Source organism: Hyperolius riggenbachi, chromosome 1 (genome assembly GCF_040937935.1).
Source record: "Hyperolius riggenbachi isolate aHypRig1 chromosome 1, aHypRig1.pri, whole genome shotgun sequence".
NCBI lineage: Eukaryota > Metazoa > Chordata > Amphibia > Anura > Hyperoliidae > Hyperolius > Hyperolius riggenbachi.
This window is the reverse complement of record NC_090646.1, coordinates 268215251-268238772: the sequence shown is the minus strand read 5'-3', so window position 1 is coordinate 268238772 and position 23522 is coordinate 268215251. Positions and strand designations below refer to the sequence as shown.

Sequence of the window (23522 nt, the reverse complement as noted above, 5' to 3'; positions counted from 1 at the left end):
AGTCCCATGTCCAGGCCCTTCTGCAGAAAGTCTAGGACGTTGTTGACCTGAATTATAGCGAGATTTAAGTTCTTGTCACTCAGGAACGCTAAAAAACGTCTCCATGTTCTATGATATGTATTGTTAGTAGTGGGTCTTCTGGATTTTAACAAAGTTTCGATTACCTCCGCTGAACAGCCTAGTTCCTGTAATTTTCCCCGCTCAGTCTCCAGGCCATCAAATTCAGAACCTGCGGATGCGGGTGGAATATTTGATCTTGCGATAGTAAGTCGTTTGCACATGGCAGAGTGATCGGAGGTGCCGTAGACAACTTCTGGAGGAGCGGGAACCATGGTCTGCGGGGCCAATAAGGGGCCACCATGATCACCACCGCCCGCTCCTGTTGTATTTTCTTCAATACTCTGTGTATTACTGGAACTGGGGGAAAGATGTATGCCAATTGAAAAGTCCACCGGAGTGAAAGAGCGTCCCATCCCGCCGCCTGCGGGTACTTGTACCTCGAAAAGAAACTGCGGCACTTGGTGTTCAATGGAGTGGCCATCAAATCGATCTGGGGTGACCCCCAGGTTTTGCAGATCATCTGAAAAACCTCTTCCTTGAGACTCCACTCTTTGTTGTCTAACCACCGACGACTTAGACAATCTGCCGCCTGATTCTTCACCCCTGGTATATGTACTGCTTGAAGGTGAAGTAGATGCTTTTGGGCCCAGGACATTATCGGTTCCAGTTCCCTGAGAAGTGTCCGGCTGTGTGTACCTCCCTGATTTTGTATGTACGCTACAGCCGTAGTGTTGTCCATACGTAGCGTCACGCTCTTGCCAGTAATTGTTTTGGCGAAATATTTGAGTGCCTTGAATGCAGCCCTCATCTCTAGTATGTTGGCCGGGGTCCCTGTTACATCCTGGCACCATCTGTCCTGCGCATATTTGTGTTGCATATGTGCTCCCCAGCCCCAAAGGCTGGCGTCCGTGGTTATCACTATTGAGGGATCCACGTACAGTTGGTGGTGTCTGGTTAGATTCTCCCTGCATAGCCACCAGGTAAGGCTCAACTTCACCTCTGGTAAGATCAATATCTGTTGTTGGTAGTCCAATCCGGTCCACTGTTCTAGGAATGACTTCTGCAGGTGTCTCATGTTCCACCTTGCCCACTTCACCATGGGGATGACTGCTGCGAACTTCCCCAACACCTGTAGACACTGTCTTGCACTCAGCGATGTTACTTCCGTTACATTCCTCACTATCGACATGATTGCTGATGTCTTTTGTTCCGGGAGTGCCACTGCATTCCTCAGCGTATCTAATTCTGCTCCTAGAAATATTAATCTTTGTGTTGGTTGAAGCTGGCTCTTGCTCCAGTTCACTAACCAGCCGAACTGTTCGAGCGTCTGTAGAAGAATCGCTCTGTGTTGACATAACTCGGTCTTTGATGGTGCTACTAACAGAATATCGTCGAGATAATGGTGTATGTGGAGGTTCTGCTGTCGCAGTAGACCTATCAATGTGACTAGGATTTTTGTAAAAGTCCTGGGAACAGTGCAAATGCCAAACGGCAAAACCTGAAATTGGTAATGCACATCCTGCACAGCGAACCTCAGATATCTTTGGAATCTCTGATGAATTGGGATATGGAGGTACGCGTCGGCCAGGTCTACCGACAACAACCAATCGTTCAATTGGATCGTTGGTGTTATTGATTGTAGTGACTCCATCCTGAATTTGTCCTGAAGAATGTGATCGTTCAGTAATCGGAGGTCTAAAACAGGTCTTAGTTGGCCTGTCTTTTTCGTCACAAAAAAGAGAGGGGAATAGAGGCCCTCGAATCTCTCTGCTGCGGGTACATGTATAACTGCTCTCTTCTGAATCAATTCCTGTATGTATTGGAACAATACCTCTGCCTTCTGGGGTGACTTTGGAACTGTCGTAGCAATAAATCGCGTTAATGGGGGGTCTTGTTTGAACTTCCATGTGTGTCCTCTTGCCAATGTATTTGTGACCCACTTGTCTCCTATCTTCTCCGCCCACAGATCTACAAATCTCTGGAGACGTCCCCCCACAGTCCCCAGATGGGCGGGCTTCACCTCAGAATGACTTAGCAGTTGAGGTACTGGGGTTGTGATTTCGCTGTTTGTTAAATCTTGCCAGAGAGGATTGGGTTCCCTGCCAGTTTTTGCGAAAGGACTGGCCCCTTCTTGAATTTCTGAAGTCTCCTGTCCTATTCTGAAATGGCCTCTTTTCATTAGGTTTAAACCTCCTCTGCTTCCTATCCTGGGGAAGGAGACCTGACCTGCCTCCAGTGACCCTGGAAATGGCCGTGTCCATCTTGGGTCCGAATAAATTTTTTCCATCATATGGTATTTTGCACCACGATGTCTTCGAATTGGCATCGGCTGACCATGGTCTCAGCCACATTGCTCTCTTCGCTGTAATTGCATGAATAATGCCTCTGGTATTACCTCTAATAATGTCGAATGCTGCCTCACTTACAAAATCCGCGGCTAATCTAAACTCCTCTAGGGCGTTCGAGAGTGTCTTGCGATCCACGTTGGATTGTATTGCTCCGTCCAGATTGTCTGCCCATGCCCTGATCGCCCGGGATACGGAGGTAAGGGCAATCGCAGGCTTGCAAGCGCCTCCAATGGAAGAATAGAGTTTCTTTAAATCAAAGTCTACTTTCCTCTCTAAGGGTTCTCTGAAAGATACAGCATCCTCCAGAGGCAAGGTTACGTGTTTCGCTAAGCGAATCACCGCTGCGTCTACTGCTGGCGGGGTGTCTAATTGGGTAATGATCTCCCCTTCCATCGGGTAAAGTTTTGACAACTTATTAGCCATTGACATTTTCCTGTCCACCTTTGCCCATTCCTCCTGAATCAACTCTGTAACCTCCTCCATTACGGGGAAGGATAGAGGCCTCTTTTTTAAGTGAGGATAGTATCGTTTTGTCTTCGCAGGGGGTTCCTCCGGCTCCTCCCATAGTATAGCCTCCCTAACTGATCTCACAAAGGGGTCTACTAGGGAAAAGTCGAAACCGACCGCCATGCCATCAGACTCAACAGGAGCATCATAGCCCGAACACTCAGCCCCCCTAGTGTCCTGTAGTGCACCATGTGAGGTGGACTGTTCCGCCAAGGATTGCTGGACGATGTCCCGAACTAATGAGGGTAAATCCTGCAGAGGTTCTTCTTCCATCGGAATGGAATAGAAGCAGTCCGCACAAACAAGCTTCCCTGGCATACAAATTTCTCCGCATGCCCAGCAAGGCTTGGTCTTCCCCGGCCGTGTCTCAGATTTGGATCTTTTGCTGGGTTGTGACCTGCTTGAACGTGAGGATGAATCTCTTCTATGTGCAGAAGAACCTTCTCCCAACTGTGCATGACTGTATAAAAGAAAACAGAAATAGATATTTCTGTTATTCCCTGCCTCGTTAATAAGAAAAAAATATACAAAAACTTAACCGTGCCCACCTATCGTCATGTGCCTGATTTGTTTCGCGAGCGGCAGCAGCATCTTCCATCTTTCTTTCAGCACAGCTAAAGGAAGGATATATGCAATGAGGAGCGTGACCAGTAGTTATTATATGCAGGTACTGATCTGAAAACAACAGTAGCTGTACCTTTAATAGATGTGTTATTGCTGATTCTGTGGCTGAGAATTCGTTGGTCCTGCAAGAGAGAATGCTGCCTTAGGACATCAGACCTCATATTGGGGAAACAGATAAGAGGCTCCTTCCTCCAAAGTAACTGCCGAGTGTCACCTACCTGCCTTCCGCAAGGATGGTCCGTGGAGCAGCCTCCGAGGTTGAAGAAGCTGGAGCAGTCCGACTTCCAGCGTCCTCTTCAAAAGCCTGCGCCATGTCTGTGCGTCCTGCACGCTATAAGCCGCACGCCGCGCTGATCCGGAAGTCCTCCTGATGCGGAAGGCGGAAGCAGGAAGTTGTCTGCGCTCCATGCTGAGTCGCACGCTGGTCTTCGCTGCCGCCCGCTCGTTTCGCGCCGGTTTACGGCGCTCTCCGCTCCCTCTCAGCCAATCCATACCCCAGAAAAATCAGGCAAAAAAGAGGGGAGTCCTGCCGCCTAGGTTTGTTTAAAACCAAACAGCGGAGGCATCGTGCAGGCGAGGCTAGCTGCACGGACACTGTTAAACACAGCCAGGTAGGCAAAAATAAAAAATAAAAACGCTGTACCTAAACTAAAGAAAAAACATTGTAGTGATAGTCCTGTAGGTAGGACGGAAAAAAAAAGCACCTTGGAGGGGGCAGGTCCAGAAATTTATAATGATAGGTCCTGTAGGGGTTAGGGGGCGGGACTAACCCCGTAGTAAGGCTGCTAGGGAGATGGGAAGGAAAGAGTATCTAGCCCCTGTGTTTACACTCCTCCGAGGCTCTGCTTCCCCATGGTGAGATTGCTGTCTGTTGTCATGACGACAGCCAGCAATCTCACCATAAGGTTACAGCACCACCAGGAGGATGGAGGGAAAACTGCAGCGCTGGATCCCACGGAGGTGAGTGAGTGCTGGGCTGCATCAGAACTCCCTAGCAGCATGATTTTTCCCAGGTTTTAGGATCTAAAAGCATGCAAAAAAATTGCACCGCTTTTAGACCCTAAAATCGAGAACGCCGGCGGGGGTTCAAGGTGGCCATACACCTTACATACATGGCTCCTAAAGTATCCATTCATTATATCCACCCAGTTCACCTGTCTACTACATATATTTGGTAAGTTTGGACTAAAAAAAAAAAAAAAAAAAAAAAAAAAGATTGGATCATTAGCGGCCACCATTAGTTGGATCAGACTACAGGTTAAAGAGAGCCCGAGGTGGGCTAAAAAAAAAAAAAAAAAAAAAAAAAAAAAGGCTATCTGATCTGCAGAGCTGAGCGGCTCAGGTAGCCACAAAAAACGCCGCTCCCGTGGCCCACTTTCACTTGCGTGACCCCTGGGTCATGACGCTGCACTGAGAGACTGTGTCTCTCATAGCGTGCAGGGAGGCGGGGAGCGGCAGGGGGCGTGGCCAGGGGGAGAGAGCTGCCGCATGGCAGCTCAGAAAACCCTGCAGGAACACCCCTAGCGGGCGTTTTAAACAGGGAATTCCTCTCCCCTCTGTTTACCTCTGAGTTAGCGACACATCTTTCTGCTAAACTCGGGGGGATATAGCGCGGCGGAGGGGGGGGGGGGGGGGTCAGAGAACAGCGGTTGGAGGACACAGAGCCATGTCAAGGGGCAGAGAACATGGCTCTGTGATCGATCTGCCCCCCGAAGTTCCACCGCGGGTTATCTTTAAAAGGTACTCAGACGTAAAAGAGTAATACATTTATACATACCTGGGGCTCCCTCCAGCCCCATCAGCATGGATCACTCCCAAGCCGCCGTTCTCCGCTGCCTCTATCGCCGGTACCGGGTCTCGTCACTTACGCCGGATGCAGAGGGATCTAGACATCGGCTGCCATTCTTTTCCTCTCCTCCGAGGTTCTGCTTCCCCATGGTGAGATTGCTGTCTGTTGTCATGACAACAGCCAGCAATCTCACCATAAGGTTACAGCACCACCAGGAGGATGGAGGGAAAACTGCAATGCTGGATCCCAGGGATGTGAGTGAGTGCCTGCCGGGCTGCATCAGAACTTGCTAGCAGCATGATTTTTCCCAGGTTTTAGGATCTAAAATCATGCAAAACTACTGCACCACTTTTAGACCCTAAAATCCGGAAAGAATCATAACGCCAAGGGGGTTAAAGGACTTACGAGGCTAAGTATAGAAAAAAAAAATAAAAAAAAAAGTTAGCTACCTGCATCAGCTTGTAAGGCACGGAGGACGCAGTCCGCGCCCTCCGTGCCGTTCCGCCGGGTCCCCGCCGCTCAATAGCCCCCCAAACGGTCCCCAACCGCACGGCCCGGGTCGGGCTCCCCAGCCTGTACAAAGATGGCCGCCGGAGCTGGCCGCGGCTGCGCAGTCCGCATAGCCGCGAGTGCCGCTGCGCAGCTCTAAGGCCAACCCCCCGATCCACGTAACTGTAGCGCGGATCGGGGGGTTGGCCTTAGAGCTGCGCAGCTACGGCGGCCATGTTTGTACATACTGGGGAGCCCGACCCGGGCCGCGCGGTCGGGGACCGTTCGGGGGGCTATTGAGCGGCGGGGACCCGGCGGAACGGCACGGAGGGCGCAGACGGCGTCCTCCGTGCCTTACAAGCTGATGCAGGTAGCTAACTTTTTTTCTTTTTTTTTTTTCTATTCTTGGCCTAGTAAGTCCTTTAAAGAGAACCCGAGGTGGGTTTGAAGAATGTTATCTGCATACAGAGGCTGGATCTGCCTATACAGCCCAGCGTCTGTTGCTATCCCAAACCCCCCTAAGGTCCCCCTGCACTCTGCAATCCCTCATAAATCACAGCCACGCTGCTGACAAACAGCTTGTCAGAGCTGGCTGTGTTTATCTCTATAGTGTCAGTCTGCTGCTCTTCCCGCCTCCTGCAGAACTCCAGTCCCCGCCTGCGTCCCTTCCCTCCCTGCTGATTGGAGGGAAGGGACGGGGGCAGGGACCGGAGCTATGCAGGAGGCGGGGGAGCAGCTGAGACTGACACTACAGATGTAAACACAGCCTGCACAGGGAGGCTGTGATTTATGAGGGATTGCAGAGAGCAGGGGGACCTTAGGGGGATTTGGGATAGCAAGAGAGGCTGGGCTGTATAGGCAGATCCAGCCTCTGTATGCAGATAACATTCTTCAAACCCACCTCGGGTTCTCTTTAAAGGTGGTCATACACCTTTTTAAAATATCTTTTCAATTCAAGAATTGCTATCAATTTTTATGACTGATTGTAACGTTTCAAAAAATCTGATCAATGTACCACACACGTTTTCCCCCCAATTATGAAAAAATTATTGAAATTGAGAAAAAATTGGTTGGGTCTGTACATCAAATAAGTGACAATCTACCACACACACCATATAATTTTAATAAAAATTGATCAGAAATATCCAATATTCCCGATCTTCTTGTATCAAATAAAAAATGTGAGAAAATTTGATCCGATTTCTTGAACAGATTAAAAAAAAAGCTTTCAATTTTTCGGGACAACTGATCATAATTATCGAATTGGTGTAAAATTCCATCTTTTAATTGTATGGTGTGTGGCCACCTTTAGGCATGCAGTAAAAAGTACATCACTCCCTTAGCCCTACAAGAATATCAGTGTAGGTTTTTACATAGTCCCCTCCCAGAATAATTTATTGTTTTTCTTTTAACACAACCAAATATGAAATTGCAGATCAATATAGACCAGCTTGCTTAGTAATGTACCAAACATCAAAGGATCTAATGTCAAATAACTTGCCCCCACTAGAGAACACAAGTGACTATGGCCAGTGGCCACTGTGTTACTCTGCATTTTGGTGCAGACTCCAAAGCAGTGAATGAGGTAGCACATGGGATCAATCAGAAATTAATGCAGCCGTGTGATCAGAAAATGCACTGTAATGCATGTAGGTGCAAAATTATACATTGCTTTCTGGGCAATGCCTGACTTTCTGGATTTTTCTAATTGCATTGTGTCTAGTGAAAGCAAACTTAACCACTTAAGCCCAACTGGACGAGATTTCTCGTACAGTTGGGCTGCGCGCACTCCCGCGGGTCGCGCGCGCTCCCGCGGGCCCCCCCCGTGCGCGCCCCCGCTGCTGCCCGTTAGCCCACCGATCAGTGAAAGGGATTATAAATCCCTTTCGCTGATCGGACCCCCCCGGAGAAAAGCCGACAGCGTCTCTTCAGACGCTGCGGCTTTTCTGAGCTCTGGGCTCCTTTCTTCTGCCTGGGAGCGAGATCGATCGCTCCCAGGACTTTTTGATTCTGGCCATCTTGTGGCCAAATAACAAATTGCACCTAAAAAGAAAAAAAATTACAAATAAACATATAAATATATTAAAAAAAAACCCTGTTTACCTCCCACACCAAAAAATACCCACATACAAGTTTACATTAAAAAAAAAAAAAATTACAATAATAAAAAAAAAAAAAAAACATAAATAGTTACCTAAGGGTCTGAACTTTTTAAATATTCATGTCAAAGGAGTATATCAATATGATTTAATAAATTATGGGCTTCTAAACAGTGATGGACGCAAAACGGAAAAAATGCACCTTTATTTCCAAATAAAATATTGTCGCCATACATTGTGATAGGGACATAATTTTAACGGTGAAATACCCGGGGCATATGGGCAAATACAATACGTGAGTTTTAATTATGGAGGCATGTATTATTTTAAAACTATAATTGCTGAAAACTGAGAAATAATGAATTTTTTCCATTTTTTTCTTATTCTTCCTGTTAAAATGCATTTACAGTAAAGTGGCTCTTAGCAAAATATACCACCCACAGAAAGCCTAATTGGTGGCGAAAAAAACAAGATATAGATCAATTCATTGTGATGAGTAGTGATAAAGTTATTGGCAAATGAATGGGGGGTGAAAGTTGCTCGGATGTAAAAAAATTTCAACCCTTCGGGCTTAAGTGGTTAAAGTCAAGCCTATTATGTAATACAAATGTAGAAATGTGTTTTGTTTTTGTAAGTGTAAAACCCCTCAAGTACCTATGATTTTTAATGGCTTTGTCAAATCCAAGCGACACACAAGATCCGGATGTTTTGTACTCCTGCTGGTCTGACATTCCAAGATTGGCAATGATTAGGGGCAGCTTCTGAAAAATACTGAAACAGAAAACAAAAAGATTATTTACATATGGAATAAAGTTTTTTCAAGGCAACCCCCTCCATGCAAAAGGAAAATGAGGAAAAGGTTAAAATGACCCTGTAATGGGCCACAATCTTCCAAACTACTAGTAAGGCTGTATAGGAAATATACAGCTTTATTATCTCAGCAGCACTGGCTGCAGTCAAACAAGGGTCCAGCAATCCACTTAGGGCCCATTCACACTAGAGCGTATTAAGGCAAAACGCTCAAGCGCTAGCGCAATAATACCCTATGGGCCCGTTCTCACTTGGGAGATTTGCCGGTGATTAATGCAAATCGCCAACCGCAAATGTAGTCTGCACCCTTTTCAGGCGATCGCGTTTAGTGCTATAGAAGTGTTAAACGCGAAAGTCTGAATGGCGATTTTTCCGCTCTAATCAGCAAAAATCACCTGAGCAAAACGCTAGCAAGTGTGAATGGGGCCTTATGGTGGCCACTAATGATCCAATCTTACAATTTCTATGTAATATAAGGGAGCTCCTAAAGTATCCATTCAATATACCCACCCAGTTTACTCGTCTACTACATATATTTGGTAAGACTGGACAAAAAAAATAAATAAAAAATATTGGATCATTAGCGGCCACCATTAGTTGTATCAGAATACAGCTTAAAAAGAGCCCGAGGTGGGCTCAATAAAAAAAAAAAAAAAAAAAGTAGGCTACATGATCTGCAGGGCTGAGCAGATCAGGTAGCTGCAAAAACCGCAGCTCCCCGCCACTTCCGTGGGCCGCAATGGCCCACTTTCACTTGCGTGACCCCTCAGTCATGGCACTGCACTGATAGACTGTGTTGTCTCTCATATCGTGCAAGGAGGCAGGGAGCGGCAGGAGGCGTGGCCAGGGAAAGAGCTGCCCGATGGCAGCTCAGGAAACCCTGAGCTGCCGCAGAAGGCGCAGTAGTTCTGCGCCTGCGCAGTACGCCGCGGACCATGTGGCCATGATTGACAGCGGCGCTTCACGCAGCCGCAGTAAGGAAGACCTCGAGGTCGGCCTGAACAGCGTGCCGGGAGCCCGGGACGGCGCCGGAGAGATCAGCGTGGGACAGTCTGCTTCAAGGGTTTGGAGAAAGCCCCAGGTTAGTAAAGCTGATTTTACCTTTTTTGCCTGATGTTTCCTTTAAGCCCTTTATACATTCCAGATGGTTCTGGATCACCATGAGCTGTCTGGATATTACTTATTACAGATAAAACTACCTTTTTCTATTTTGGAGAGCACAAATTAGTGAAGTGGTACTTGCCCAGCCTCTGTTGTATGTAATGCATACTCTATGCGATAGGTTGAATCTGTCCTAGTTGTAGAGTGAGATGTGATTAACAAGAAAACAAGTCCAGGATTTGAAAGGTAGCTCTGCAGGTTTTTGTGTAGAAGCCGCTCTCTGAAAGTCAATGACCGGCTTGTGTTTTCTCGAAACTTGTACCATCCAACCACGTTCTGTAACCATAAAAAAAATGATGCTGAAATGTAAAAACATTCCTCATTCTTATTCACTCAAAATATAAAAACATTCAACTTAAAGTAAAAACAACCTGGGAGCAGTGGGAAGGAGGGAGGACTTCAACAAAAGAGTAATAATGAATCACTGGAGGAAAAAGCCACACAAATCATTATTTTAAACCCTTTACTCACTCTGCTGTTTATCTATAGACCCATTGAGTCTACAAACAAGCTGGCATACAGTTGGGACCAGGCAGAGGCTGGCTGTGTGGATACAAACCAGTGGGCTAAGGAACAGTAGCATTCTGGTGGAGCTATAAAGCAGTAAGTGCATGCACAATAAAGTGCCTGTTCATGTTCTTATAGATGAGAGGTGAACCGAAGAACTTAACGTTAACCTGAGGTGAGAGGAATACGGAGGCTGCTATATTTAGTTCCTTTTAAGCAATACTAGTTGCCTGGCTGTCCTGCTGATCCTCTGCCTCTAATACTTTTAGCTATAGACCCTGAACAAGCATGCAGCAGATCAGGTGTTTCCAACATTGTCAGTTCTGACAAGATTAACTACATGCTTGTTTCTGGTGTAATGCAGATGCTACTGCAGCCAAATAGACCAGCAGGGCTGCCTAGAAACTGGTATAGTTTAAAGAGGAAATACATATGGCAGCCTCCATATCACTCCCACCTCAGGTTCACTTCAAAGCAGTGTCCCCTATTGCTACATTTTGGTAGATTCCAGGTAAGTAGTACAGATTTGGTTGAACATGCGTGGAGCTAATATTAGATAGGTGACATTTACTTTAAAATGTACATTGAATGTTGGATCTCTGCTGGAATTTAAGGGACCCTGAGCAGAGGTGAAAAAAGGAAATCTGGACTTACACGGGGCTACCTCAAGCCATCCATAGCCTGCGAGGTCCCTCTGTGTCCCCTCTGTGGTCTTGCTGGCAGCTCCGTAAACCTGGCGACTTCGGGAGTTCAGCCTATCGAGTACCACGCATGCGCAGGACCCTTACAGTCACACAACGTGTCCCTGAACTGCACATGCCTGACTTTGGCTGAGGTCGCACACCTACCAGAGCCGTCAGCGTGACCACAGAGGGGTCTCACGGGCTACTAGTTTAGTAGCATACGGTACTTTTCAATGCTTACAGTAAAAGGCTTTTAAACTCCTTTAAAACAGAACCTGAAGTGAGAGTGACATGGAGACTGCTATATTTATTTCCTTTTAAATAATTCAGATTGCCTGGCTGTCCCGCTGATCCTTTGTCGCTAATACGTTTAAGTATAGGCCCTGAACAAGCAAGCAGATCAGGTGCTCTGACTGAAGTCTGACTAGATTAGCTGCATGCTTGTTTCAGGTGGGTTATTCAGACAGTAGCAATGCTAGAAAGATCAGCAGGACTGCCAGACAAGTGATATTGTTTAAATGGAAATACGGTAATTATGGCAGCCTCCGTATGCCTCTCACTTCAAGAGAACCCGAGGAGGGGTTCTCACAATGAAATCCCAATACAGAGGCTGGGTCTGCCTAGAGCCCAGCCTCTGTTGCTATTCAGATCCTCCCTAAATCCTCCCTGCGCTTATCGAGACCCCATAAATCACACCCGTGCTGTGCGGGCTGTGTTTACCTTTGTAACATCAGTCTCCGCTCTCCCCCACCTCCTGCATCGCTCCGGTCCCCGCCCACGTCCCTTCCCTCCAATCAGTGGGGAGGGAAGGGACGCGGGCAGGGACCGGAGCGATGCAGGAGGCGGGGGAGAGGAGAGACTGACGTTACAAAGGTAAACATAGTCCGCTGCGACACCCTGCGTGTCGACAGCGCGGCTGTGATTTATGGGGTCTCGCTGAGCGCAGGGGGGATTTAGGGGGGATCTGAATAGCAACAGAGGCTGGGCTCTATAGGCAGACCCAGCCTCTGTATTGGGATTTCGTTGTGAGAACCCCGCCTCGGGTTCTCTTTCAGTTTCCCTTTAAGCCCACTACAGAAAATCCTGCCCTCTTTCTAGAACTACAAACCCTAAACATCAAGTTGTACCATTGCATACCTTGCACAGATGAAGGAACAACTGTATGTGAATTATAGGAGTAAGGCTACAGGAAGAATGGTAAATGGTGGTGATTTTGCATGCATGTTTGGACCACAAAGTGTGTTGATGACCTAGGGCTGACCTTCATGGATAGGTTGACAATTCAGACAGACATTCTATAGGAACTAACTGGCATTGTCTCTTAATAGTCGGCAGTTCTCATCTCAGCCAATACATTATCTGCATGGTTGATGTCTTGCTTATGTGGGTTTTTACTGGGCACTCCTGTTTCCTCTCGCAACTCAAACTTATTGGAAGGTTAATTTATCCTAACTGACCTTAGGCTGTGGAAGGCACACAGGTAATGTATCTGAGGGACATGTATTGTTATTTAATAGGCTCTGCAAGGTGTTGCAGAAAGTGTGTCGGCACTGTATACATTTGTAATAATGCAGATAACATGGTGAGGCTAATGCTGGGCATGCATGGCTCGTTTTTGCCTCTCAATTCTCCCATTCGATCGTTTCGTCGCTCCATTCTGCAGACGATTCTCTTATCTTCCGCTCGTTTTTCTTATCTTTTTTCATTCACTTCTATCAAAAATCGAGCGGCGAAATGATTGAGTGGGAGATTGGCCATGTCGGAAATTATCTAACCATCTAAATGGCTCAAAAACGAACCGTGTATTCCCAGCATAAGAAGCACATAGCATTCACAAGCCCTAGATTTGCTTACCTTTCCTTGGCCACACAGCAGATTTTCTAATGCTGCCTCATCAATCTCACCAGTTCCACTGTAAAAACTAAACAGATCAATATGACATTATACACATGAGCTAAAGTTCTACAGAGGCAAATTATAACCTCACATTAACCAGTAGAAAAATACAAGTAATGGGATATCCATTTTATTTAAAGAGAACAGTCTTCTGAAAAATACCTACAAGACTGTAGGATAGGAAAATCTGATCTCCTGATCTATGTAAACAAACGCTGTACTCAAAATTATGTACAGACTATATCCAACAACACTGGGCTGAGTACTACAGCTTTAGGACAAGCCTTCTTAGCACAGAGAGCTTATTAACCACTTTGCATCAAGAGATAATTTCCCACTTGTGGACCAGAGCAGTTTTGACAGTTCAGCTATGTCCTTATTTAATCAGAAATAAACTTTATCCCTACTTATGATACAGAAATGAAATATATATATATATATATATATATATATATATATATATATATATATATATATATATATATATATATATATATATACATAAAACACATTATTTCTCAGTTTTATTAATTCCAGTTTAAAAATAAAAGATGCTACTGTAGATGAAAAAAACACAAATTTTGTTTGGCTATTCTTACCGAATATCACAAAACTTAGATTATGTTCCTGTCACAATTTATGGTGAAGATATTGGATTCTGAAATTATGCTACAGAATGTATTTTTCACTATGAACTGAGAAATTAAAAGGATTTTTAATGGTAAAAATCAATTTCATTAGCTCCGGAAAGATATATTCCCATTCATCAATTAGTGCTGCATCAGATAGTGCCAGAAATGTGCACAGGAGCAAGCCCAATCCTGCACAGCACTGCTTCTGCTACAAGACGTATATCTACTGACTCCTGGCTTAGGTGAAGTCACAGAGGACGTAGATATACTGTAGTTCCCACAGAATCAAATTTCAAATTTTCGGGCTGTTAGTCAGGGACTACCTGTACTGGACAATTCCAGAGGCCAAAACACTGGTAGATATGAATCACCTCAAACAAACAACTCTAAAATTGTTAGACAAATACCCTATGACAAACCTGAATAGCCGATAACATGGTATATGCCGTTGTATGTCTGTAGAGAGGAAAAAAACAAAACTGAAATACTTCTTTCATCAATTACCATGTACACGATTGCCAACTACAGTACATTGATTGTGCAGATCTGTGGTGTTCAGTAAGTTTTATTAAATAATGATTAACAAAAGGGACACTGTAGCAAGCAAGCAAATAAGATGATGTTCTTGCAATAAGCGCCTAAAGGTGGCCATACACACACAGATTGCAGCCCAACAGGGCAAGCAGATGGATCCCTTTTTTGAAACAAATCTGATGACAGAGGGATCTAATCTTTCAACACACTGCACATAGATTCTCTGCAGTAATCATTTAACCAGTTCCCCTCCCATGGGATAAGTATCTATGGCCCTGAAAATCTCACCTGTGCTCCCAGCTCCCTGTCTGTGTGACACGCATGCAGCCCCCTGCAGTTGGGTACAGATCGGTGATTAAGAACATATGTTCCTAAACCCAATATAAGTGTTTAAATTGAAATGATTGCTGTTGCAACAAACGGCAATCATTTCCTTGAAAAAAAAAAATGAATCACTGTAATTTCCTGTTGGTGGAACACAGCTTGAGCTCGGTTCAAACCATACAAGGAAATGTGTGGGGACATCTAGTGGCTGAAAAGAATATTGCAATTAAATGTACATTTCCTATCCCTATGACAAGTGGACCCAAACTCTTGCACAGGACAGAAGGAAAACATAGAGAAATGCATGTATTTAGAGAGTTTAGCCAGTCTAACTGCCCCTCATCTGTGTCTAATCACAAGTTGTAATTTGATCTCTCCCCAGTGTCACCTGACTGCCACAGCAGATAAGTTCATTTGAAAGCACAGAATGTTAACGATATGTCTGCTTCCATGAAAGCAGGAAGTAGAAACACCAGGGCTGTGGAGTCGGTCCAAAAATCCACCGACTCCGACTCCTCAGTTTAGGATTCCACTGACTCAGACTCCTCGACTCCGACTCCTCTAATTTGCATATTACAATTTTGTTGATTAAAAGTATGTAACATGAAATTCGTCTCTTAACTGCCAACGCTTAGGAATTTTACAAGACAACTGAAGTGAGAAGGATATGTAGACTACTATATTTATTCCCTTTAGACTAAAACTAGTCCTTGGTAAGAGTAGTTGTAAAAGGTACAAACCGGAACAAAGAACATCTATCAGGCCCTAGGCAATGTAAGTGTGGGTACATGTAAGAATGATGTGCAGGTACTCTGCAGGGGAATGAGGAGATTGTAAACAGACAACACCTCTGTGTTCAATGTGCACAGCATTCTCAGTGGATTCCCTGCAGCTCTGTTGGGAGTGCATATGTAGAGTATAGTACTACTGTGTAACAAAGTAAACCTGAGACAGATGAAATTAAAGTTTTATATATACCTGGGGCTTCCTCCAGCCGCCTTCAGGATAATCAGCCCCTCGTTGTCCTTCTCCACCACCTGGATCTTCTGCTATGATTCCAGGTACTTGAGCCAGTCGGGCGTAGTGCGCATGCACACACTCCGCCGCCAGGAGCATACTACACCTGTGCAGCACTATTGCGCAGGTGCAGAATGTTCCTGGCTGTGGGAGCGGCATGCGGCCCGGACAGTGCTGACTGGCTGAATTACCAGGACTCATAGCAGAAGATCCGGGTGGTGGAGGACAGCGAGGGACTGATTAGCCTGAAGGGGGCTGAAGGAAGCCCCAGGTATGTATAAAGCTTTACTTTTCATCCGTCTCAGTTGCCCTTTAATTTGTAGTCACCAAACCAAATTTTAACAACATATCAAATTATTTGATTTCATCAGCAAAGGGAGTGCATACATTTGCATAAATCAGCATCAATGCAGAATTATTTCCATCTCGTTGACCATCTCTATTAGTGACACAGGCAGCTACACATCAGGCTTTATTCTTACAGCATAGATGTTATTTAGTATACCGTATATACTCGCAAGCAAGCCGAATTTTTGACCCCCCAAAAGTGGGCCAAAAGTTGGGGGGTCGGCTTGCTTGCGAGTCATGTGTGGGTGGGTGGGTGGATAGGTGCTGTCCCTCCCCGCTCCCCCCGCGGCCACCGCTGCTATTACCTTAGGCGGCGCCGCTGCCTCTATCCCCGTCCTCCTCCGGTAACTCATTCACAGCAGCGCGCCCCCCGCTGCTGTGATGACGCAGGAAACCATAGAGAGCGGTTCCCATAGTAACGGCATCACGCTACAGGAAGCCGCTCTCTATGGTTTCCTCGTCATCACAGCAGCGAGAGGCGCGCTGCTGTGAATGAGTTACTACCGGAGGAGGACGGGGATAGAGGAAGCGGCGCCGCCTGAGGTAATAGCAGCAGCGGCGGCCGCAGGGGGAGCGGGGAGGGACAGCACCTACCCACCCATACTGGGGCATTATGCTAGCTATATGGGGCACTATACTAGCTATAATGGGGCACTATACTAGCTATACTGGGGGCACTATACTAGCTATACTGGGGGCACTATACTAGCTATACTGGGGGCACTATACTAGCTATACTGGGGGCACTATACTAGCTATACTGGGGGCACTATACTAGCTATACTGGGGGCACTATACTAGCTATAATGGGGCACTATACTAGCTATAATGGGGCACTATACTAGCTATAATGGGGCACTATACTAGCTATAATGGGGCACTATACTAGCTATACTGGGGGCACTATACTAGCTATACTGGGGGCACTATACTAGCTATACTGGGGGCACTATACTAACTATACTGAGCACTATACTAGCTAAACTGGGGCACTTCACTAGCTATACTGAGCACTATACTAGCTATACTGAGCACTATACTAGCTATACTGAGCACTATACTAGCTATACTGAGCACTATACTAGCTATACTGGGGCATTTTACTAGCTATACTGAGTACTACCTACCTATACTGAGCACTATACTAGCTAAACTGGGGCACTTCACTAGCTATAATGAGCACTATACTAGCTATACTGAGCACTATACTAGCTATAATGAGCACTATACTAGCTATACTGGGGCATTTTACTTGCTATACTGAGCACTACCTACCTATACTGGGCACTATACTAGCTATACTGGGACATACTGGGGGGATCACGCGGCCAGCGTTTCCTACCCCCGGCTTACATGAGGGTCAATCATTTTTTCCTGTTTTTTGGGGTAAAAGTGGGGGGGTCGGCTTACATGCGGGTCGGCTTGCTTGCGAGTATATACGGTATATAAGAGATTCCTGTGTACACATCATATATACAGTCACAATCAGATATGTACATCTGACCTTAAAAATACGGGGACTGCTTTATTGAAGCAGCACAAGTAACTAATTTTGATTGGTTTATTTAATTTTTGTGGACTAAGCACAGCTATTACTGTATATATACATTATTTTTAATGACTATTATCTGAAAAATAGAACATTTTATCATATTTTCTATTTTAATTACAGTTACAAATTCATTAGGAGTCGGAGTCGGTGCATTTTTTCCCGACTCCGACTCCAGGCACCCAAAATTGCCCGACTCCGACTCCACGACTCCGACTCCACAGCCCTGAGAAACACTGCATATGTATTGCCGGATTTGTATCAGCTGTAACAAAGAAATGTTTTTCATGCGGTTGTGTATCTTATAGAGCAGAGAGGAAGTTCTGAGTTCAGGTCCGCTTTAAAGGAAAGGTTCAGGGAGGGTGGGTAAAAAATAAAAATCAATTTCCACTTACCTGGGGCTTCCTCCAGCCCGTGGCAGGCAGGAGGTGCCCTCGCCGCCGCTCCGCAGGCTCCCGGTGGTCTCCGGTGGCCGACCCGACCTGGCCAGGCCGGCCTCTTCTGCGCTCCAAGGCCCGGAACTTCTGCGTCCCACGCCGGCGCGCTGACGTCATCGGACGTCCTCGGGGCTCTACTGCGCATGCGCAGTAGTTCTGCGCCTGCGCAGTAGAGCCCGGAGGACGTCCAATGACGTCAGAGCGCCGGCGTGGGACGCAGAAGTTCCGGGCCTTGGAGCGCAGAAGAGCCCGACCTGGCAGCCGGCCTGGCCAGGTCGGGTCGGCCACCGGGAGCCTGCGGAGCGGCGGCGAGGGCACCTCCTGCCTGCCACGGGCTGGAGGAAGCCCCAGGTAAGTGGAAATTGATTTTTATTTTTTACCCACCCTCCCTGAACCTTCCCTTTAATTTATTATGCTCCCTCCCTGCCCCATATAACCAAATAGTAAAAAATAATAATAATAATAATAAATAAAGTTATGGAATTTAAAAGACAATAAATAAAATGTTATGTTAGGGACTTAACTTTTAAAATAATGAATGTATGCTATGAGGGTGCATTACTGTTTTTGCAAATAAGGGCTTCCATTATTGTTAGCGCACCCAAAAAAAAAATCAAAAAAAAAAAAATCACATAATGGAAAAAATACATCTTTATTTCCAAATCGTATATTGTCGCCATACATTGTAGTAGGGACATAATCTAAACGGTGTAATAACCGGGAAAATACAACTCACTAATGACCAATAAGGATTTGTACCTTTTTAGCTCTATGCATTACATGTAGGTCTCACTTCATTGCACTTACCAATTGTATAAACAACTTCAACGTTACTCATTTGGGAGTCAGTTATACAATCTTTGGCTTCCCCTTTAACATCTCCAAGAAGAAATCCTTCCTTTACATATAAAACAGAAAGAAAAATATAAGTTACTGTATTGTACAAATCACTGTAACACCTGAACCTGGCTTACAAACACTCTGATGAATTTCATATAAAGCAGGGCTGTGAGGTTTGCTGCAGCCTATTTTGCATGCTTACCTCAGCAGGGAAAAACCTCTAGATCCTAAAGAGGCTTGCCCCGTCCTCCTCAGCCAGGCCGATCTAGTGATAAGACCCCCAAAGCACAGCCACACTGCCCCTGTGCAATAGCATGGACCCACTTGAGCTCCAGTGGAAAAAGCCGAGCCCGACTGGGTCCGTGTTACAGCACAGGTGGATAATGATGCACAGTATCATGGACCTGATCGGGCTCTGCTCTTTCCGCCAGCACCTGAGCGGGTCTGAAACACTGCGCATATAAAAGCTGTAGGGCTCCCAGCACTAGAACAATCTGGTGGAGGATGGGGAAAGCCTCTTTAGGATCCAGAGGCTTCCTCCTCTTGAGGCGAGTACAGGGCTGTGGAGTTGGAGTCGGAGACAAAGAGTCAGAGCAATTTTGGGTACCTGGAGTCGGAATTGCAGTCGGTGGTTACATAAACTGAGGAGTCTGAAACAGAGTTGGAGTCGGATGATTTTTGTATGGACTCCACAGCCCTGGGAGAGTACCCCGTAAGGACACTTTTTTCCTACAGGTACACTTTAAAGGTCTAGCTTTTCATGCATGTTGTGTTTGTTTCCTTTTGAATAGTTGCCCAGCAGTCCTACTGATATCTTTGGCTTCAGTAGTGTCCGAATCACACACATGAATCAAGCTGCAGTTAGTCCATTCAGACGTTGGTCAGAAACACCACAGTGTTCTCCCCAGATTTTTTTTCCAGCCGGGTGGTATGAAAAAGTAGCCGGGTGGGGTGAGATGAGAGAATGCAGGGCCGGTGCGTCTGTGAACAACTCTGCTTACAGTATAGGAGGAGGTGAGCTGATAACAGCCGAGTGCTCACCAAAACTAGCCGGGTGGAGCACCCGGCTAAAACAGCCTAGGGAGAACACTGCACCAGATCTTCATGCTTGTTCAGGGTCTGCGGCTAAACATATTGGATGCAGAAAATCAGCAGAACAGCTTGGTAATTTACGTTGCTTGGAGGGAGGTGGATATGTCAGCCTCCATGTCCCTCTCCCTTCAGGTGTCCTTTAACATGTATTAACAAATTAGAAGGCAACACAAACTTGGCAGATGACCTTTTTGTCCCTAGAATTGTACAAAGGACAAGGGGACTGCATAAGGAGGAGAAAAGTTTTTGCCATCTTTACAGAAAGGGTTCTTTACAATAAGAGTGGTTAAACTGTGGGTGGATTGTAAGCCTTTGTCAGGGCCCTCACTCCTTGTGTATCCTACTTGATTGTGCACTCTGCCCACAGAACAACGTGAACTTGAATTATTGGGACTACTAGTCTAGTGGATAAATCTGGCAATGTGTATCTTAGGCTTGATCCACACTAGGCATGGTTGAAGAACACAATCCGTGGTCCAGGCCCCGGTTTTCTAAACCAGAACGCAAATGGATCCATGCTTCCCTTTTGCAGTATACGTTTCAGATCTGTTTGCGTTTGAGGGTGGAGAGGGGCCCGCCATGCTGGAGGGGGTAGCAGGTGGGAAGTGGGGCAGAGGGCACAGCAGCGGGGCACGGGGGGGGGGGGGGGGGACACCCCTTCCCCTCTGGCTAGTTTCTTTTAAAATCAATCCAGCAGCGAGCGGGGAACTCACTCACTTCCTTGTTCCAATGCTCGCTGCATCACTTCCTGCAACCGCCTGCCCCCTCCCCACTGCCCCCTTCCTGCCTGCTAACCTCTTCAGCATGGCGGCCCCCTCCCCACCAACAGACAGGACTGGGACACTGGAAACGTATCCCTTTTTGTGTCCAAAGCTGTCTGTGTAGAGGGAGATCCGTTTTTGCATTACTTTTCACTACCCCTCCATGTATCTGGGGCAAATCCGGAGCCTCTGTTCAGTTTTTAAAAGCGGATTCCCCGGATTTGAAGTGGGTGACGACGGCCACTATTTTTAACATTTGTAACAATGGCTCCGGTGTTGGTCCGGGTCCAAAAACGGAGCCATGGATACGTTTTTAAAACAAATGTGAACCGAGCCTAACTGCTTATTACCTGTACTGTTGTTTGCAACCTTATTTATTGTCGTAACATTTTGGCGCTCTATAAATCCAATCTCTTTATATAATTTCCCTGTGTCAGTGCTTTTGCGCTACTGCGCATGTCCAGCACTGATAGCTGTTGGGAGAGGACGCAGGACGGGCCAGGGGGGCGGGCCGGCCGTGCGGCAGGAGTGTATGCGTGCTGTAATGCTGTGGTGGAGACAGACCTAGAGCCAGTTTTTAAACGGGCTTAGGTCAGCTAGTAGATAATAATATACTATGGAAAAATAAGAGAAGCATAACGACAAAAAGGAAGAGGGTCCCAGCCAGCAGCGGTGGTGTCGGGGAGGACATGGAAAGCCTCTGGAATATCTTAGGTAAATATCTAACTTTTCCTTACTTTCTTTTACACAGTACAAACTGTCAGCCCTATCTCGACTTCAGACAAGGTGTAGTATCACAATTCTTTTCAAACCATACAGCGCTGTCCTCCTTAGGTCACACTAGATGTTTCGGATATAATAGTAGCTGCCAAGGTCAGCAAATTCCACTCTGGCCAACAAATGTATCCAATATAATCCTCAGCGCTGAATATCCAGTCATCAAATGGTGATAGCTGCAGTCACCCCGTGCTCCAAACAGGTGACCGTCACCAAATGAATACGTCAAATCACCGTTGGATTTTAATAAATGTCAATGCATTTTATTACCAACTTAAAAGAGACACTGAAGCGAAAAAAAATATATGATATAATGAATTGGTTGTGTACTATGAATAATTACTAGAAGATTAGCAGCAAAGAAAATATTCTCATATTTTTATTTTCAGGTATATAGTGTTTTTTCTAACATTGCATCATTCTCTAATATGTGCAGATTACACAACACTCAGCATTCAAAATGATTCTTTCAGAGCAGTCTGAACTAATGACCTCTCCTCTGGCAGAGGAAAAGTAAAAAATTATCTAACAATTGAAATAATAAAAGTCAGAAAACAGCCCTCTCCACGACTTTGAAAGTCATAGAGCTTAACCACCTTAGCGGTATGGACGAGCTCAGCTCGTCCATTACCGCCAGAGGGTGCCGCTCAGGCCCTGCTGGGCCGATTTTGATCAAATAAAGAGCAGCACACGCAGCCGGCACTTTGCCAGCCGCGTGTGCTGCCCGATCGCCGCCGCTCTGCGGCGATCCGCCGCGAGCAGCGGCGAAAGAGGGTCCCCCCAGCCGCCTGAGCCCTGCGCAGCCGGAACAAATAGTTCCGGCCAGCGCTAAGGGCTGGATCGGAGGCGGCAGACGTCAGGACGTCGGCTGACGTCCATGACGTTACTCCGCTCGTCGCCATGGCGACGAAGTAAACAAAACACGGAAGGCCGCTCATTGCTCATTTTTTATTTAAAAAAAACCCTCATGCAGCTGCCCTGGCGATCTTAATAGAACGCCAGGTTGGTTAATGGCTTTTTTGTATAGAGATAGCAACTGCAGTTTCTTAAATCTTCCTGTACTGGAAACAATTAGACTGATGTATCTGATCTTAATGTTTTATTTCTTAGCTGTACTACACATACAAATCATAATATCATAATTTTTTTTCTCGCTTCAGTGTCTCTTTAAGTATAAAAACTGCAAAGGTACTCACATTGAGGGTTCTTATCACAAGGGACCCTTCAGTAAATTTCCATGGAGGAGATAGCAATGCATATTAACATGTAAGTGATCATATCTATAAATTGTTTGCCCTAAGCTCAGTCTCCATCTGCTCTTGAGTATGGCGCAACGCCGAACGGGTCTAGCTGTGGAGATTGGGAAATACTCTATAACCAGATTGATCGTTATATGCACTGGATGTGCATTACATGCTGTATTTTACTGAAGGGTCCCTAGTGATAAAGGCCCTCAATGTGAGTATCTTTGCGATTTTTATACTTAGATTTTAATAAATGTCGATGCATTTTATTACCAACTAACGGTGATCTGAAGTATTCATTTGGTGACAGTCACCTGTCTGTTTGTTGGAGCACGGGGTGACTGCAGCTATCACCATTTGATGACTGGATATTCAGCGCTGAGGATTATATTGGATACAAGGTGTAATATCAGATACTGCTTCCTCTATTGCACATCAGTGAAATAGGTGGAAACAATGTCCATTTGCCCACTCGCTGAGCTGCAGGCTCGGTCCCCGCTTTGCTGGGGACAACTTTATATTCTCTCTTTATGTCCACTTGGATAGTTGACACTGCACACTAGGATCCTCACCTGCTCATTGGGCTTCAGGCTGGAAACTTGGGTTGCGCATGCATGAAGGCACTATTAAGGTGGCCATACACTGGTCAATTTGCCATCAGATTCGACCAACAGATAGATCCCTCTCTAATTTAATCTGATCAGAGAGTGATCATATGGCTGCCTTTACTGCAAACAGATTGTGAATCTATTTCAGCATGAAATCGATTTACCATCTGTGGAGCGGCCGCCCCCACGCCAGCTATACATTACCTGCTCTGGCCCGCGCAAGTCCCCTGGTCTCCGCTGTCTCTTCTCTGGTCTGGGCTCCTCCAGCTTCACTTTACTTCCTGCCGGGGAAAGTTTAAACAGTAGAGGGCACTCTACTGTTTAAACTTCCTGCCGGGACAGGAAGAAGTGAAGCCTGCTGGACTCGGAGCCCAGCGCGGAGACGG

General features: G+C 46.0%; 1 protein-coding gene across 1 annotated transcript in view; it reads right to left on the bottom strand.

Annotated features, from left to right (window-relative positions):
- Positions 1-23522, bottom strand: part of ABRAXAS1 (abraxas 1, BRCA1 A complex subunit) — a 48852-nt gene that overhangs the window by 16549 nt on the left and 8781 nt on the right. The window contains exons 2-6 of the mRNA XM_068233524.1: positions 18622-18712; positions 14025-14061; positions 12932-12998; positions 9970-10163; positions 8571-8687 (exon numbers count right to left, since the gene is read on the bottom strand). Of these exons, the coding sequence (XP_068089625.1) occupies positions 8571-8687; positions 9970-10163; positions 12932-12998; positions 14025-14061; positions 18622-18712 (506 nt within the window). The remainder of the gene's footprint in view (positions 1-8570; positions 8688-9969; positions 10164-12931; positions 12999-14024; positions 14062-18621; positions 18713-23522) is intronic.